Source organism: Myotis yumanensis, unplaced genomic scaffold (assembly GCF_028538775.1).
Source record: "Myotis yumanensis isolate MYYU_CA2020_CCGP unplaced genomic scaffold, mMyoYum1.0.hap1 SCAF_18, whole genome shotgun sequence".
NCBI lineage: Eukaryota > Metazoa > Chordata > Mammalia > Chiroptera > Vespertilionidae > Myotis > Myotis yumanensis.
In genome coordinates this window covers 10,767,108-10,782,596 of record NW_027223769.1, presented here as the reverse complement: position 1 = coordinate 10,782,596, position 15,489 = coordinate 10,767,108, and the positions used below count along the sequence as shown (strand labels likewise).

The window sequence follows — 15,489 nt, the reverse complement described above, 5'->3', positions numbered from 1 at the left end:
TTTGTCGAATCTTTTGTTTGATTATTGTACTCCTCTGGTCTGCTATTGGGTATAATATTCTTTATTTCAGTCTGTGTATGCTTACTTTCTAATTTCTTTATCGTAGCATCGAGGGTCTCATTAGTTTTCGTGAGGCTCTGCACAAATTTATGGCAAGCCCTCAAAATTGCGATTCTTAGCTCCATATCCTCCATTTCTGTCATGTTTTTTTGTCTCCGCATCTTTTATGCTTTCTTGGTGCACCCCCTTGTGGTCTCTGTGCGCAGTCTTGTTCTAGCCAAGCCTTAATTGTTGTAGTTAACACTAGAGGGATTTGACCCCCAGGCCGACTGGCTATAGGAATCAGCTGTTTGGAAAACGTCTGCCTTCTGGGGAGGCGCTAATCCAGCCTTTGCCTGAGGCGATCGGCAAATGGCTGTGCGCAGGCTTTGGGCGGGGCGGGATCAACAGGGCGGGCGGAGGGAGCAGTTATGGCCACGCTCAGTCCCGTTCCCAGAGGCTCTGCTTCTCAGAACCCCGGCAGCCGCTGCAAACCTCGGAGAGAAAGCTGCCCTCAGGTTCCAACTGATGCCGGATAATCCCGCTTCTCCCGTTTGAGTCTGGGTCCCTAGAGACTCGCCCGGATCTGGAGCCCAGAGTCTGAGACTCACTCCCGACAGAAAACGACAACCGCGCCCTCAGCCACCAGCCCGCTTTGCGCGCGCACCTCGGTACCTTTGTATTTTCCACACTGCGCCGCCTCTGAGCCTCGATTTGCTGTTCTCTTTCCTTCTAGTTGTAGAGTCTCTCTTCAGCCAGCCTTCCTGTGGTTCTGGGTGATGTCCGTTCAGTCTTTTAGTTGTATTTTTGAAATGGTTGTTTGCGGCAGCCGTCTCCGGTGTTTACCTACGCCGCCATCTTGGTCTCTCTGTTGTTTTTTTTAAATATATTTTTATTGATTCCAGAGAGGAAGGGAGAGAGAGAGAGAAGCATCAATGATGAGAGAGAGAATCATTGATTGGCTGTCTCCTGCAAGCCCCCTACTGGGGATTGAGCCTGCAACCTGGGCATGTGCCCTTGGCCGGAATCGAACCTGTGACCCTTCAGTCTGCAGGCCAATGCTCTATCCACCAAGCACCCCGGCTAGGGCCGAGCTATATACTTGTTAACAATGTCCTTGGTGTCACACATGTGCATTGTCACTGCCACTGAGCAGGACCTAGGCTCCCTGTGATGGGCCAAGGATGTCCTGCCTCGGTTTGCACTGTGATCATGATGGACTCACATGATTGGTGGGGTGCAGAACTTAGCAATATATTAGAGCAGCCACACAGATTAAGTGGTCACCTAGTTTGGGGATGACAAAAGCCAGTCCAGGTGGCTGTGGCAGCATTCCTTGTAGTGGGACTGAGCAGCAGTGATTGAGTGCTGGCACAGAACACTCAGGATTCGTTCGGCATGTTTTCCATGATCATATCTAGAGAGGCAGAGGCCCCCCTTCCCAAACTGTGAAGTCCCCCAACTTATACCTCAGTGCCAGCATTCCTCTCAAGTTCCAGCGAGGATGTTCTGCATTTTAGTCCCCTGCCCCCATACAGACACCCACACCTTGTTTGGTAAAGGAAATCGAAGGTTGCCCAAAATAAGCAGAGATTTGGAAGGGAAGCAGATAATTAATGAGGCTGCAGCTGGCAAATCATCTCCAAGATTGAAACAGGGAGTGATTCTTTGCTTAAGCCGCCTCTGTGTGCTGCTTCCCTGGGAAAGTGGCCTATCTGGGGGCACCCTATTCACAGACACCCCTTTCTGGGAGGGTGAGAGGCCCCCTCTCAGTGCTCTGCTCTCAAAAGGCTCTTGTCTGTGTCCTTGTCCTCCAAGGTTAACACACTGTCCTTTGTTTCTCTCAGCTGGCAAATGCCCTGCTGGAAAAGGAAGTGATAAACTACGAGGACATCGAGGCCCTCATCGGCCCCCCGCCTCACGGGCCCAAGAAGATGATTGCGCCTTTGAGCTGGAGAGACGCCGAGAGGGAGAAGCAAGACACTGGGGAGGAGGAGGCGCCTCAGCAGCCGCCACTTCGAGGGGAGGAGCAGTCTTAGCCCAAATAGCTGGACCTCATTAATGGTGCCCGTGGGGACCCAGGGAGGGTTCTTTACTTAGCTGTCCCCCAAGTTCCTTTCCACTGGAGATTTGAACCTCATTGTCCATCCTGGTCCCTGCTGAAGGCCTTATGAGATCTGTTGGATTCTGTACCTGTGATTAATAAAGACTGCAGAGGTGATTTAGTTTTGTTTTTGTAAATTTTTTTTTCCCCTGGGGAGGATTGTCAGTGCTTGTTACAGGTGCATATGGAGGAGCTCCCAGGCTTATGACCCAGCAGTCAGGCTCATGCTGGGCTTGTGCAGGGGCTCTTCCAGCTCCTGCGACTTTGTCAGCATGCTAACAGGATCGGTGATGAAAGGACACTCTGAGCCAATGTCCTCATCCGCACTCAATGGGCGTACAGAATAGGGGACAGGCACCAGGCTCTAAAGGATTAAAACACTGCCACCTACTGCCTTGCTGACTGATGCATACAAGGACCTCTCCTCCCTGGTCTGGTGGGGGACACCTGAGGACTGTTGATACTTCATGATAGAGAACCCAACTTTGTACCATGTGGTCAGCTCTAACCCAGAGGGGCTGTTGGGTTTGTCCTGGAACACAGGATAGTGTGTGTTTACAAGTTACGATTTCAGCAATTGAAGAGCCCCTTTTGTAGGAATCTGGGATAAGGGGCCAAGGACACCTCACCACTGCAAGACAGACAAGGGCACTCAGCTCCCGTCTCCCTGGAGGTGTGCAACATGCACTCAGGCGCTCCTACTTGCTACTCTTATCACTTCCCCAATTATGGGTACTTCCTGACAGATGGTTGTTCTGTTGCTGTTCCCACACTGCGCCGAGGAAATGCCCGCTGAGCTATAGGTGGGCAAATATAGGTGTGATTACACACGAGAGGGAACACAAGCTTTTTTTTTTTTTAACTTGTTTTTTTTAATATACATATTTTTTATTGATTTCAGAGAAGGGAAAGATAGAAACATCAATGATGAGAGGATCATTGATTGGCTACCTCTTGCACGCCCCCCACTGGGGACCGAGCCCACAACCCAGGCATGTGCCCTTGACCAAAATCAAACCCAGGACCCTTCAGTCCACAGGCCAACACTCTATCCACTGAGTCAAACCAGCTAGGGCGACACTTGCCTTTGCCCGTTTCCCAAATTCATTTCCAGAGATCTGCATTAGTCTGGTATCTTTGCCTGAAGGCAGTATTCTTTGTTACCTATAAGGTGGATATGGACAAGCTCATCCCTTGTATTTTATCCATTAAAATGGCCTATGCCTGCATATCCTTCTGAAAGTAATTTGCTGAGCAAAGAAGATGCTTAGTGAGAAATAGGATATAAATGGCATGAATGGGCTGCCTTGCTATAGGAGGGGGCAGGTGCAGCTGGCTTCCCAGCACTTGCTGATATGAATGGGTTCATGGCCCCTTGGCCAGAGGGCAGAGGGTGCTTTGTGCTATGATTAATAGTTGTACGAAGACTGGCCCTCTGGTCAAATTATGTTACCTCCCTATCATGAGAAATGGCAATTGAGAAGAGTGCCAAGAATTAAACCTCTGCTATCTCACTCGGATGATGTTCATACCTCCTTTTATTTTATTTCTTTTTTGTTAATTCTCACCCCGGGATATTTTTTTCCATTGATTTTGAGAGAGAGTGGAAGTGGGGCAAGAGGGTTAGGGAGAGAGAGAAAAACATCAATTGGTTACCTTCCAAATGAGTCCCAACCAGGGCTAGGGATCAAACCTGCAACCCAGGTATGTACCCTTGACTGGGAATCAAACCTGAGACCCTTCATTGTGTGGGATGACACTCTAACCACTGAGAGCACCGGCCAGGGCTCACACCTCCTTTAAAGAGGGTCCTAGCCCAGCCCTCATTGCTCAGTGGTTGAGTGTTGACCAATGAACCAGGTGGTCATGGTTCAATTCCCAGTCAGGACACATACCCGGGTTTCTGGCTCAATCTTGGGTGAGGGGTATGTAGGGGCTAGTGGATCAATGATTCTCTCATTAAAAAGAGGATCCTAAAGGTGAAGAGGCTTCAACAGTACATGGTCCCTAGAGCAGTCAGACCAAACCAGGCAACCTGTGTGCTTGATGCTGGGAATGAAACCCTGACTCTCTGCCCTCTGCCCAGCAGAGGCAGTATTTCCTGGCCTGATTATAACTTCTGGAACTCTAAGTTAGGCATGTGTTTACCTCCTTATTCTGGAACTCTTTGTCTAAGTTAGGCATGTGTTTATTTCTTCATTCTGGAACTCTTTTTGTCTAAGTTAGGCATGTAGGGAGGTAACTCAATGAGGAGATAAACACATGTTCCCTAAATAAACATACACAATTAGAGCCTCAGAAAATCATTAAATAAGAAAAATAATAACTTGTAGTTCCTAAATCAATACAAATTATTCTTCACTCTGATCTAGACTCATTTTTTGTTTTTTTTAAATTTTATTTTTTTGAGGTATAAATGATGTACATCAGTCTTAGATGTACAATGTAATGATTCAATATTTGTATATATTGCAAAATGATTGGCACAGTAAGTCAACATCAACACAGTTACAGAATCTTTTCTCTTGTGATGAGAACTTTTTTTAAAAAAATATATTTTATTGATTTTTTACAGAGAGAAAGGGAGAGAGATAGAGAGTTAGAAACATTGATGAGAGAGAAACATCGATCAGCTGCCTCCTGCACATCTCCCACTGGGGATGTGCCCGCAACCCAGGTACATGCCCCTGACCGGAATCGAACCTGGGACCTTTCAGTCCGCAGGCTGACGCTCTATCCACTGAACCAAACCGGTTTCGGCTGTGATGAGAACTTTTAAGGTTGACTCTCAGCAACTTTCAAACAAAACATTTATGATTATGATAATATACTTCCAGTTGTCTTTCACTAAAGTTAGTGTTTTCTCATATTACAGGAACCTTGGAGTTAGCCTCTGTGTTAAACACATGCCTGATTTATGTGCAGGCCATGATTTTGGAAAGTTGATAGAATGGATGGTGATGAGTTCTGTGATGAAGCAGTGTAACATTATACAATACAAATATATTTAATCAATAAAAATAGATTTAAACTTTTATTGATTTCAGAGAGGAAGGGGGAGGGAGAGAGAGAGATAGAAACATTAACAATGAGAGAGATTCATGGATCAGCTGCCTCCACACCCTCTACTGGGGATCAAGCCCCCAACCAGGGCATGTGCCCTTGACCAGAATCAAACCCAGGACCCTTCAGTCCACAGGCTGACGCTCTATCCACTGAGCCAAACCAGCTAGGGCTATGATACAAATTTTAAAAATAAACCAAGACTGTGTCTGAAAGGGTTACAGAAGCTCTTGTTGACTGTCTTAGATTTCTTTGAGGCTGACCCTCAAAGCACCAGATGGAGGAGGCCAGTCAGGTGCAGATATGCAATGAGCAGACACTGCCATGAGTAACTGGGGCTCAGTCTTGCAAGGAAATAGTGGGTGTGCAGAGTATACTCTGACACCTCCAAGGGTGTCATACCCAGTAATCTTTGGCCCCCTTAGTTCAGCGGTTCTCAACCTGTGGATCGCGACCCCTTTGGGGGTCGAACGACCCTTTCACAGGGGTCGCCTAAGACCATCGGAAAACACATATTGTTTTTGTGACTAATCACTATGCTTTAATTATGTTCAATTTGTAACAATGAAAATACATCCTGCATATCAGATATTTACATTACAATTCGTAACAGTAGCAAAATTACAGTTATGAAGTAGCAATGAAAATAATTTTATGGTTGGGGGTCACCACAACATGAGGAACTGTATTAAAGGGTCGCAGCATTAGGAAGGTTGAGAACCACTGCCTTAGTTGAATGCTGCTTCCAGGGGCATTAGCCCTTTTTTGTCCACAGGCTGTGCCAAGGGATGGGCTGTCACTACAGTTAAAGGTAAAACCCTTGAGCCAGCTAAGTCTTTGTATCAGAAGGATTCCTGCATGACAGTTCACTTCTTTAACCTTTCCCAATGGGAAAGCTGAGCATGTTTTCAGCAGAACTTTCCTATCAGAACTTTCTTTGGCTCGATTTTGCATACTTTTTGAGTATTCAAGTGTGGAAAATTGGATTCTAGCCTGGCTGGTGTAGCTCAGTGCTTGCCCTATGAAACAGGAAGTCACAGTTAAATTCCTGGGTCAGGGCACATGCTGGGGTTGTGGGCTTGATCCCCAGTTGGAGGCATGCAGGAGGCAGCCAATGAATGATTCCCATCATTGATGTTCTGTCTCTCTCCCTCTCCCTTCCTCTCTGAAATCAATTTAAACAAATTAAAAATTAATAAAGAAAAATTGGATATGTTTAACTTGGTTATGTGCAGTAGACTAAGGTCCTCAAATGATAACTTCACCTTATTAAACCACACTGTATTCTGAACAGTTTGCAACATCAGACCTCTAGCCCCCATCCAGTGACCCTGACAGCTTCATAACCAGGCGCAGCTGAGCTCGGGTGGAGGTGAGGGTTAGGGCAGATGACTGCATGAGTCTTGGATGGAGATAGGAATATTTGAGATTACAAAGCAAGGTATCTTGGTCCATGGTGAGCTCACTGAAAGGGGCCTGATAAATTTTAAACACAGCTATTGCCCTTATTCATATTGAACACGTATCTATTAAATGGCACAGTCTGGGTTTGAACTTCCCATGTAGGCTCTGTATTTGTCTGAATAGATTGTGCCTCATCTGTTACACATGTTCTGTCTTCCTGATCATAACGTTGTAATTTCTCAGTGAGTCCCAAACCTGATTTTTCTAACACCCGAGGATATCCCAATAGAGAAGAAAACTTTATCAGTAACCTGTTTACTCAGTGCAGGGCACAGGCCTCCAAGTTTCTCCTTCTTGTGTCATGATATTCTTAAAATATTAGGTTTTGCTAGGAGGAAGACTGGTAATTGGGTTGAGGTGGGAAAGAGGGTTACTGGGATGTCAAGGCCTATAGGTAGCAGTAGAGTGTTGAGTTCCCATTCCTCTCCTGGAGAACAGGAGACGCGCAGGGCACAGGATACAGACGTAGGCCTGGCTTCCTAATGTTTTTGATGATGTTTGTCTCTGTGAAGGAGGCAGTCGGCCAGGTGGATTCCTGGTGCCACCACCTGCTGCCCTATTTCAGAGAAGTTACCCGATCCTTCCGCGGAACAGAGAAAGTTGTACGATTAAATGCATGTGAAATAGTGGCTTCTCCGCTTACAGCAACCGCCTTAGGTGTTGGGGAAACGTAGCGAGTCCCGTAAGGGTGGAAGCTGGAAAGGCTCGGTGCTGCCAGGAGTTCGCAGAAAGCACGCAGCCGTCGCAGTCTTCCGACTTGGGTTATGCGACCAGACCCTCCAGGGGCCGCGAGGGCGACTGGGAGTGTGCTGACATCACTTCCGCATTCCCGGCTCTGATTGGTTAGAACGCGCCATCGCTTCTGATTGGCCGGGCCCACTGCCATCCCAGGGTTCTTTGCGGCTCCACTTCCTTTCCGCCGGCCGTTCTCCTTCGGAGAAGGTGGGTATGTGGAAAGCCACTGCTGGTGGAGGCCATCGGTGGCCATCGGGCTCCATCCGCCGTCATCGGCGTAGGGCCACGCCACAGACGGCGTCGGGCTGTAGCCCGGTTCTGTGGGCGCGCCGTCCGCCCGGAGCTCGGGCCCTGACTCGCTTTTCTCCGTAGGCCCGTAGGCAGCAGCCATGGCGCCCAGCCGAAATGGCATGATCCTAAAGCCCCACTTCCACAAGGACTGGCAGCGGCGCGTTGCCACGTGGTTTAACCAGCCGGCGCGGAAGATCCGCAGGTGAGGAGCGCACAGCCAAGTGACGATAGTGTCCGGTATCGCTGTACCCTTTAGGGTGCAAGTGCACTTGAACCCTTTAACCATGTGCTAACCGCGCGGCTCCTGCAGTTCCACGTTAGAGCCGACGTTGTAATGATGTGATTGAGGGCGACTTGGGGTCGCAGGTGGGCGGCGTGGTCTGCGTTTCCGCGTCCCTGCTGTGGTGCGGGATAGCAGACGCCCGAGTGGGAAGATCGGCCTTCGGGTGGGGTAACTGCCGCCTGGCTTCTGTCTGCCCAGACGCAAGGCCCGGCAAGCCAAAGCGCGCCGCATCGCCCCGCGCCCCGCGTCCGGACCCATCCGACCCATCGTGAGATGCCCCACCGTGAGGTACCACACCAAAGTGCGAGCCGGCAGGGGCTTCAGCTTGGAAGAGTTGCGGGTGAGTATCCGAGAAAACGCATTATTGGAGACGAATAAGGTTTGCCGCCTGGGCTCACAGTCACATGATGACATTCTCCGGAATCGCTGTACTGCCTTGATGAAAGTACACTTGAACCCTTTTCCATCTGACGACTGAGCCCTTGCATTAGGGTGGGGAGGTGAGAGACTTCTTGGGACTTCATCTGTGTCTGTCTCCGCGGGCAGGTGGCCGGCATCCACAAAAAGGTGGCGCGGACCATTGGGATCTCGGTGGATCCGCGGCGGCGGAACAAGTCCACCGAGTCCCTGCAGGCCAACGTGCAGCGGCTGAAGGAGTACCGCTCCAAGCTCATCCTCTTCCCCAGGAAGCCGTCGGCCCCCAAGAAGGGAGACAGTTCTGTGAGTACAGCCCCCAGGCTCCCCGGGGGGCGGTGAGGGTTGAGGGGGGTCTCTGAGAGACCTGCAGAGGATGTACGTGGTGTCTGTCCCTGGGTCCAGCTATGGTGAAAAGGAAGATATTTGCTTGTATCCCTTTTGTCCCCCAAAACTTGGCCTTCATGTTTGGGTGGTAAAGAATTGCTAATGAGAAGATCTAAGAATTCCCAAATTAACCCATCAGAACTGCCAGATTCACTCATGTTCCTCAAAACGAGCTTTTCTTTGTTTTGTGGTAATAGCAAAAGCTGTTTGATTGGGAGGCTTTTTTACATTGGAAATGTTTTGCTATAAAGTGCTTTATAAATAGCACAAATGTTTCTACAGAAAGATGTTTTTGGTTTTTTTCCAATTTTTTGTTTTTTAGAGAGAGGGAGGGAGGGGGAGAAAAGGCATCTATGTGCCAGAGACACATGGATTGGTTGCCTCCCACATGCTCCTGACCAACAGGGCCAGCGTCAAACCTGCTTGGGCCAATGCTTTTACCACTGAGCCACATCAACGAGGGCCATTAGTTGATTCTTGTATGTTCCCTGACTGACTATTTAACCTGCAAACCTGGTTTGTCGGGAAGGACACTAACCAAGTGAGCTATCTGGTCAGGATTCTAGAAAAGAGTTAAGTGTCCATCCAAATGGGCTTCCAGGGAAGTTGTGTTAGGGAGTTGCTTTATGCTCTAGTTGACAGTTTGCTCTGCCTGTATCTGTCAGATCAGGAATTCAGGGACATGCCATTACTTGGCATAGTCACCCAGGGAGAGGTCTAGGGCTGACTTGGAGCCCTTAGAGAAATGAGCTGAGCCCAATTGATTCTCGCTTCTCATAAACAGGCTGAAGAACTCAAATTGGCCACCCAGCTGACTGGACCAGTCATGCCCATACGGAATGTAAGTGAAGGTGTTGGGATGATGCTCAAGTGAATGTTTCTTGGGGTGGGGATTGGCTTAAGGGAGTGAAAGGTGGCAGGAGCATCTTGCATTCTTTCCCCCCCTTTTTATTGTTGACAGTATTACAGATACTCCCCAATTTCTCATCCACCCCCTTGAGCATCCTGCATTGTTAACAGATGGACTCCTTGAGGAGGGGGAGGGCCTTGTCTTCTCTTTGAGGAAACTTTGGAGACCCACACTTTTCATCCTTCCATGTTGGGTTCATTTTCCCTCCTTGCTATTTGGAAAGCTCATGGTGCATTTGGTGATTTTGTAAACTGCCCATCAAGTGACTGGCCCCTTAAGGTTCCTCTGGAAAAGAGGAGGTGGGCCCAAGCCTTCCTTCACTCAGATCTTTGTGTCCAAGCACAGAACCCTACCCATCCTTTGTGTCTAAGGAGGTTGCTTCTGCCTCTACTCTGAGTTTGGGTCCTTTTCTAAATCCAGAGGATATCTTCTTTGGTGGCCTCCCTCTAAGATCTCTCCAGGTTCTAATAACATTTGGGTTCTGAGCCTTGTCACAGGCCTTACTGTAGGCAAGAGTTTGACCTCCTGTGCTCCTTCTAGGTCTACAAGAAGGAGAAAGCCAGGGTCATCACAGAGGAGGAGAAGAACTTCAAGGCTTTTGCCAGTCTTCGCATGGCCCGTGCCAATGCCCGGCTCTTTGGCATCCGGGCAAAAAGAGCCAAAGAAGCTGCAGAACAGGATGTTGAAAAGAAAAAATAAAGTGCTGTTGGCAACTTGTGATAAATCTGCAGTCTCCATGTATCAGTCTGTATAAGGGATGGGCGCGGGGCCTTTTTTTCCTTAGGGGTTCCTGAGGGCTGGGCAGGGGATTAGGGTGTTCTTATAAGGCAGCCCAGATGCTGGGTTGCATCCTACTTCTTGTATTTTAGGATTACTGTTTGATCAATTGATTGAATAATCTGTGACAAGATTACAAATCTAATTTTCAAGTTGAGCTTCCATTTTTGTTGATTAAACCAGTACCCAGTTATTTTAGCAACTCTGGGCTTGTCTGCATCCCTGCTGTGCTGAGTAGCAGCAGCAGACTTGTAGGCTTGCATGCTTTGCTGCAGAAGATAATCCTCTGGTTGTCCCTGCTTGGCTGAGAAGTGGCAGTCAGGGAATTCCACTGCTCACTCCAGAGGGAGGTTGGAGCCCAGCCAAGTGTTCCCTTTGTGGGCAAAATGGTACCCAGAGAGTGTGTTTTCTCTACAAGTGAGATGCTCAGTTAAGGCCCCATTTTTGTCCTGTACTGTTGACTTTAAGCATCAAAAATTAAGTTTATAAGATGGCTGATTTTAATGGAAATTGTGTCAGACATAAAGGTCAGCTAAGGTGGAGGAGGTATGGGAATTTGAGCCTAAGGTGTGTCCAACAATCCCTATGTGGAGGGACTGCCTCTGAAGGGCCTGCTGGCACCTGCTTTGTGTTACTTTGTGCTTGGGGCCTAGTGAGGAGTTGGAATCCAACTTCTAGATGGCTCCATTCTGCCAGAGCCCTGGCTGTGCTCTTTGCAGGTTTGAAGCACGGGGATGTGCAAGGCATAGGCCCCACTCCACTGCGCTAGCACCTGAGTTCTGTCTTGGTGGTTGAAGGGAAGGAACACCTGCCTCTCAGACAATGGCTTCTGCCTTCAGTCACATGTGCATGCCTGTCCACCTTCCACCCTTGTGCCACCAGCTGTACTCCACAGAAAAGGGTCTTAGTTCTCATAAGAGTCCCAGTGTGTGCTGAGCCAGTGAGCCAAGTAAATGCTTAGCAAAGGCCTTCGGTGGGGAATACATGCTTTAGGACCCTGTTACAAGGGCCCTTTGTCTAAATTTCTGAGTAATCTGGCCATGCCCACTCCTGGTGGCAGGATTACAGTCTCATGCTGAATAAGCTGCTTCTCTGGGCCCTTTTCCTCCCTGTTCAGTAAGCAGGTAAGCTAGATGTGCCGCCTGATGAAGTCAGGCAGGTGGACTTTGAAAGGTGGTGCTTTGAGGGTCAGCCTCAAAGAAATCTAACCTAAGACAGTCAACAAGAGCTTCTGTAACCCTTTCAGACACAATCTTGGTTTATTTTTTTTAAAATATATTTTATTGATTTTTTACAGAGAGGAAGGGAGAGGGATAGAGAGTTAGAAACATCAATGAGAGAAAAACATTGATCAGCTGCCTCCTGCACACTCCCCACTGGGGACGTGCCCGCAACCAAGGTACATGCCCTTGACCGGAATCGAACCTGGGACCCTTCAGTCCACAGGCCAACGCTCTATCCACTGAGCCAAACCAGTCAGGGCTATTTTTAAAATTTGTATCATAGCCCTAGCTGGTTTGGCTCAGTGGATAGAGCATCAGCCTGTGGACTGAAGGGTCCCGGGTTCGATTCCGGTCAAGGGCACATGCCCAGGTTGGGGGCTTGATCCCCAGTAGGGGGCGTGGAGGCAGCTGATCCATGAATCTCATCGTTGATGTTTCTATCTCTCCCCCTTCCTCTCTGAAATCAATAAAAGTTTAATTCTATTTGTATTGATTAAATATATTTGTATTGTATAATGTTACACTGCTTCATTACAGAACTCATCATCATCCATTCTATCAACTTTCCAAAATCATGGCCTGCACATAAATCAGGCATGTGTTTAACACAGAGGCTAACTCCAAGGTTCCTGTAATATGAGAAAACACTAACTTCAGTGAAAGACAACTGGAAGTATATTATCATAATCATAAATGTTTTGTTTGAAAGTTGCTGAGAGTCAACCTTAAAAGTTCTCATCACAAGAGAAAAGATTCTGTAACTGTGTTGATGTTGACTTACTGTGCCAATCATTTTGCAATATATACAAATATTGAATCATTACATTGTACACCTAAGACTGATGTAGATCAATTATACCTCAAAAAAAATAAAATTCTTAAAAAAAAAAAACCATTATGAGTCTAGATCAGAGTGAAGAATAATTTATATTTAATATAAAAAAGCAACAAGATGGAATAAAAAGAAGCAAATAGAACATCCATCTGAAGGAACCTAAAGAAAATAATAATGAAAGTATAAAAAGAGGTAGAAATAGCCTTAGCTGGTTTGGCTCAGGGTCTTAGGTTCGATTCTGGTCAAGGTCACATGCCTAGGTTGTGGGCTCGATCCCCAGTGTGGGCCATACAGGAGGCAGCTGATCAATGATAATCTCTCATCAAGGATGTTTGTATCTCTCCCTCTCCCTTCCTCTCTGAAATCAATAAAAATATATTTTAAAAAAGAATGTCAAATTCAAAACACATGAAGTCTCTATCCCCAAGAATTGAAAGAGATATTAATATTCTAAATAATGTTCATGCCAACATTATTAACAATAGCCAAAAAGTGGGAATAATCCAAGTGTCCATTGATGGATTAATGAATAAAATGTAGTATCCTATATAATAAAAGGCTAATAAGCAAATCGACCAAACAGCGGGACAACCAGTCACTATGACACGCACTGACCACCAGAGGGCAGACGCTCAACACAGGAGCTGCCCCCTGGTGGTCAGTGTGCTTCCACAGGGGGAGCACTGCTCAGCCAGAAGCCCAGAAGCCGGGCTCAGGCTGGTGAGGGCAGCAGCAGTGGCTGAAGCCTCTCCCGCCTCCACAACAGTGCTAAGGAGCAGTGCTAAGGATGTGTGACTGACAGTGTAGGCCAGCTCCCTGCGGGGAGCAGGGGGCTGTCAGTCGGACATCCCCCAAGGGCTCCAGGACTGAAAGAGGGTGCAGGCCGGGCTGAGGGACACCCCCCAGTGCACAAATCTCATGCACCAGGCCTCTAGTATACATACAATGAAATACTTTTCAGCTTTAAATAGGAAGAACATTCCAACATATGGTACACCATGAACTGGTCTTGAGGACAGCATGCTAAGTGAAATAAGCCAATCACAAAAGGACAAATATTCTATGATTCCATTTATGTAAAGTAGTTAGCCAAAATCATAAGGGACAGAGAACAGAATAATGGTTATTAAGGGTTGGGGGAGAGGAGCTTGGGGAGTTATTTAATGGGTATAGATCAGGGGTGGGCAACCTTTTTGTGAGTGCGTGCCAAAACCAGCAAAATTGCCCTGACTGGTTTGGCTCAGTGGATAGAGCATCGGCCTGCGGACTGAAGGGTCCCAGGTTCAATTCCAGTCAAGGGCATGTACCTTGGTTGCGGGATCAATGTTTCTCTCTCAACGGTGTTCCTAACTCTCTGTCCCTCTCCCTTCCTCTCTGTAAAAATATCAATTAAAAAAAAAAAAAAAAGCAAAATCTCTGACTCAAAATTCTGCGTGCCAACCCTAATTTTTTGAGAACATGTTACGCCTACTTGATATCTCTTAAGGTGTATGTATGTGAAGAACCTTGAAGAAATAATAAAATTCATTCGAGCGACAAAAACACAGTATATGATGATGAAAAATACATTTTTAAAAATATATTTTATTGATTTTTTACAGAGAGGAAGGGGGAGGGATAGAGAGTTAGAAACATCGATGAGAGAGAAACATTGATCAGCTGCTTCCTGCACACCCCCTACTGGGGATGTGCCGCAACCAAGGTACATGCCCTTGACTAGAATTGAACCTGGGACCTTTCAGTCTGCAGGCCGATGCTCTATCCACTGAGCCAAACCAGTTAGGGCAATACATTTATTTTTTAATGTATACATGTACATTGATAGTCCGACAGAAAACTTTATGACTCCGTTTGATATTATCAGTGGGACTTTTGCTGCTGCATCACTGATGACAGAGATTTTACATCAGGTTTATATTTCGTGACCTTCAGAGATATGCATGAGCTACTACTTTCATCCGTCAGGCTACTCCTATTACGAGACTTAACAAAATTCATCACTGAGAACAAAGATTCACAAGCGCATGTGGATGAAAACATGGAGAGTAACGCTGTTGCAAATTTTTTGTTTTTTTTTGTTTTTTTATAATTTTTAAAAAAATATATTTTATTGATCTTCCACAGAGAGGAAAGGAGAAGGATAGAGAGTCAGAAACATCGATGAGAGAGAAACATCGATCAGCTGCCTACTGCACACTCCCCACTGGGGATGTGGCTGCAACCAAGGTACATGCCCTTGACCGGAATCGAACCAGGGACCCTTGAGTCCACAGGCCGATGCTCTATCCGCTGAGCCAAACCGGTCAGGGCTGTTGCAAAGTTTTTTAAACAGAAAAAATTTTCTGGAATGGCATTCCAAGTCCTCAATAGTTTGTTTTCGACACTATTGAAATTGGTCTTCCCCTCTCTTGTCAATCCATGTCTATGGTCTTTAAGATAACTTCTTATGTAAAATTATTTATTTATCTAAGATGCACCTACACTGAGTTTATCTGAAAAATAAAAAAGTTGATATTAAGAAAAAAATTGTAAATGTTAGATTGTAAGAGAGGGTTTCGCGTGCCAGCCAAAGTTACTGGCGTGCCATGTTTGGCATGCGTGCCAGGGGTTGCCCACCCCTGGTATAGAGTTTCAGTTTTACTAGATGAAAAGAGTTTACGTAAATGTACTTAACACTACTGAACTGTACATTAAAAATAGTTTAAAAGGTATATTTTATATATTTTTGCCATAATGAAAAAACAGGTGTATAACCTGCATGAGTAATAGGTTACTCCACACACACCAATACCCCCACTTCAAAGATGCAACCTCCTCCTCAACCCTCCGCAATGGAGTTCACTCAGCCCCAGCTGCCCACCCCAACAGCCTCGGACAGGCCCTGGTGGGGAAGTGGGTGTCCAGAAGTTTATATCACACCCACAGTCCCCCACGCCAACCTGGGAGGGAAGGTCTCTATGTGTC

General features: G+C 46.8%; 2 protein-coding genes and 1 non-coding gene across 4 annotated transcripts in view; all 3 read left to right on the top strand.

Annotated features, from left to right (window-relative positions):
* SPG7 (SPG7 matrix AAA peptidase subunit, paraplegin) overlaps positions 1-2,260 on the top strand; it is a 44,107-nt gene extending 41,847 nt beyond the window's left edge. For both annotated transcript variants that reach the window (XM_070398872.1, XM_070398871.1), the window contains one exon: positions 1,887-2,260. In XM_070398872.1, the coding sequence (XP_070254973.1) occupies positions 1,887-2,078 (192 nt within the window). In that variant the 3' untranslated portion in view covers positions 2,079-2,260. The remainder of the gene's footprint in view (positions 1-1,886) is intronic.
* A 5,268-nt stretch (positions 2,261-7,528) lies between these two features.
* Positions 7,529-10,414, top strand: RPL13 (ribosomal protein L13). Its single transcript, XM_070398166.1, has 6 exons — positions 7,529-7,612; positions 7,778-7,898; positions 8,178-8,319; positions 8,526-8,699; positions 9,565-9,621; positions 10,231-10,414. Exons 2-6 carry the CDS (start codon positions 7,795-7,797, stop codon positions 10,387-10,389), a joined length of 636 nt encoding a protein of 211 aa, XP_070254267.1. The 5' UTR covers positions 7,529-7,612; positions 7,778-7,794; the 3' UTR covers positions 10,390-10,414.
* LOC138997510 (small nucleolar RNA MBII-202) lies at positions 8,385-8,468 on the top strand. The gene has a single exon (XR_011468969.1). It is a non-coding gene; the product is annotated as a small nucleolar RNA MBII-202 (small nucleolar RNA).
* Positions 10,415-15,489: the final 5,075 nt, after the last annotated feature.

Excerpts from the sequence above, each read along its gene's own strand:
- RPL13 (XM_070398166.1), top strand. The coding sequence starts at position 7,795 with ATGGCGCCCAGCCGAAATGGCATGATCCTAAAGCCCCACTTCCACAAG. Across the intron at positions 8,320-8,525 it reads TCAGCTTGGAAGAGTTGCGG|GTGGCCGGCATCCACAAAAA; the intron begins GTGAGTATCCGA and ends CTCCGCGGGCAG. Across the intron at positions 9,622-10,230 it reads CAGTCATGCCCATACGGAAT|GTCTACAAGAAGGAGAAAGC; the intron begins GTAAGTGAAGGT and ends TGCTCCTTCTAG.